At 39.3% G+C, this 2,882-nt stretch overlaps 1 protein-coding gene across 1 annotated transcript; it reads left to right on the forward strand.

Annotated features, from left to right (window-relative positions):
• Positions 1-417: 417 nt before the first annotated feature.
• Positions 418-2,598, forward strand: LOC134741671 (inosine-5'-monophosphate dehydrogenase). Its single transcript, XM_063674535.1, has 2 exons — positions 418-572; positions 703-2,598. Exon 2 carries the CDS (start codon positions 716-718, stop codon positions 2,252-2,254), a length of 1,539 nt encoding a protein of 512 aa, XP_063530605.1. The 5' UTR covers positions 418-572; positions 703-715; the 3' UTR covers positions 2,255-2,598.
• Positions 2,599-2,882: the final 284 nt, after the last annotated feature.

A 2,882-nucleotide genomic window follows, 5' to 3' on the forward strand; every position in this document is an offset into this window, starting at 1 on the left:
AACGCTGTAAAGAGTTCGAAACGTCGGGATGTATTATAAATTCAATATACGCGATATAATCCGTTTTCATAGTTTTATTTCATGAGTAACTATCGCGGTAACCGAAGACAATATTGAGTAGTATAATATATAGAGCAAATTACAGACAAGGCGTCTCCGTTGGTTATATCCTCCAAGTGATATCGTTTGTCAAAGGACTGTCTCGTTTCAAACATAGACAGAGAGAATCATACTATCTTTGTCTTACACTAGTACTAGCACCCAAAAGAAAAGGATGAGTATAGTTTTTTTTTTGTTCTTATTTACTGCCAATTTGGTTTGATCAACTATATTTATGTTTCAGCTGATGGCCGTGTTGCCAATGCTCCAAATAAATGAAAAATCATCTAGCAACATTGCTTCCTTTGATATCTGTCATTTTGTCAAAGAAGCCGGCTGGCAATGTCGTGCTTTTTTTTAGATATTAACAATTCTTAAGAATATATTTATACTAGACAACGTTTTAATAGTCGTCTACTTCAAGAACTACTAAATGAAGTACAAATATTTTCATAAATAAGTTATCCCCACCAGTAAGTGTCAAAACTATACTGTGCATACCACGTGTACATACTTATTCGTCCCATTGTTTTTAATCGAAAACACATTGTAACCTTAAAATTCGTGATAAGTTTTTTTGACCTAATTTTACTGTGGTTCAAGTTCAGCAACGATTATGGCTACAAAGGCAGAAGGTGATCTTCGTGATGGGTTATCAGCGCGTGAAATGTTCATCAACAGTGAAGGACTTACCTATAACGACTTCCTGCTGCTCCCCGGCTACATAGACTTTACGGCCGAGGAAGTCGACTTGACGTCTCCTCTCACCAAGAAAATCAACCTCAAGGCACCGCTCGTGTCCACTCCTATGGACACTGTAACAGAAGCCGACATGGCGATCGCGATGGCGCTGTGCGGAGGCATCGGCATCATCCATCACAACTGCACGCCCGAGTACCAAGCTAACGAAGTGCACAAAGTCAAGAAGTACAAACATGGTTTTATTAGGGACCCAGTCTGTATGGGCCCTCAACATACTGTTGCTGATGTCATAAACGCAAAAAAGCTAAACGGTTTCACAGGCTACCCTATAACAGAGAATGGTAAACTTGGAGGCCGTCTGATTGGAATTGTTACTTCAAGAGATGTGGATTTCAGGGAGGGAGACCCTCACCTGAGCCTTAAGGAGGTCATGACTCCAATAGAAGACATGATAACAGCGCAGTCCGGTGTTACATTGCAAGATGCCAATTACATATTGGAAAAAAGTAAGAAAGGAAAACTGCCAATAATAAATGGTGCAGGTGAGTTAGTAGCACTAATTGCTAGAACCGATTTAAAGAAAGCACGCAGCTATCCCAATGCATCTAAAGATTCCAACAAACAGCTTCTAGTAGGAGCCGCGATAGGTACTCGTGAAGCTGACAGGGAGCGTCTCAAATTACTAGTCAGTAACGGAGTAGATGTCATTGTGTTAGACTCATCACAGGGAAACTCTATCTATCAGATAGAAATGGTTAAATTCATAAAAAGTACTTACCCTGACATTCAGGTCATTGGAGGTAATGTTGTCACACGTATGCAGGCAAAGAATCTCATAGATGCGGGTGTGGATGCCCTGAGGGTTGGCATGGGCAGCGGCTCCATCTGTATCACCCAAGAAGTCATGGCATGCGGCTGTCCTCAGGCTACTGCAGTCTACCAAGTTGCATCTTATGCCAATCAATTTAACGTGCCAGTAATTGCTGATGGGGGCATACAATCAGTAGGCCATATTGTCAAATCTCTAGCTTTAGGAGCCTCCACAGTAATGATGGGATCCCTGCTCGCCGGCACCTCTGAAGCTCCTGGAGAGTACTTCTTTTCTGATGGAGTTAGGCTTAAAAAGTACAGGGGGATGGGAAGCTTGGAAGCTATGGAAAACAAGGATGGTAAAGGATCTGCCATGAGCCGATATTTCCACAAGGAGTCTGATAAGCACCGAGTGGCTCAGGGTGTGAGCGGAAGTATTGTGGACAAAGGTTCGGTGTTACGCTTCCTGCCATACCTACAGGCTGGCATGCAGCATAGCTGTCAGGACATTGGCGCGCGCTCTGTGTCCCGACTGCGCGAGATGAGTGTCTCAGGAGATCTGAGATTTATGAAAAGAACATACTCTGCCCAACTGGAAGGCAATGTACATGGCTTGTTTTCTTATGAAAAGAGATTGTTCTAAGATTCCATTATTTTATACCTTTGTGATATGATATACTATTACTATTTCCTGCAAGTCAATAGAGATCTAAGAAAAGTAAAACAAAGTATTGTACTAATTTAAGCCAGAAGCCAATAAAATATATTTTGTTTTGTATATTATGAAATGTTAAAGACTATTCCATTTACAGAAAATTAACAAATTATTGCATTTTGGAGATGTTCTGTTTTATGTTCATATTGTATTGTTAAGTGCTATAATTATCACGTTGGTGTAATCTTCGTGTTGTATTCTGGTCCTTTACATTATTATGTAAAGGACCAGATGCTATGGAATACATATTTACAATTAAAGTGTGAATTCAATTATACAGTGTTTTATTGTCCTGATTCTATTGGATGCTTAACATTATGAAAGTTTAATATGTTTAACCCTGTAACCTTTCATATGGGTGAACTGAAAAGAAATTACAGTAAGTATAGTTAAGATCCACATTTAATTGACTCCAATGTGTTATGAAAATAACCCATATATAAATTGTACTCTATTTATTTCATACACAATAAATTTACAGCATACTGCATAAGTCAACACACTTACATGCATGTAAAATTTAAACTCTTAACAGTCTTAACACAATTGAATCGAA

The sequence above is a fragment of the Cydia strobilella genome, chromosome 5 (genome assembly GCF_947568885.1).
Source record: "Cydia strobilella chromosome 5, ilCydStro3.1, whole genome shotgun sequence".
NCBI classification, from domain to species: domain Eukaryota; kingdom Metazoa; phylum Arthropoda; class Insecta; order Lepidoptera; family Tortricidae; genus Cydia; species Cydia strobilella.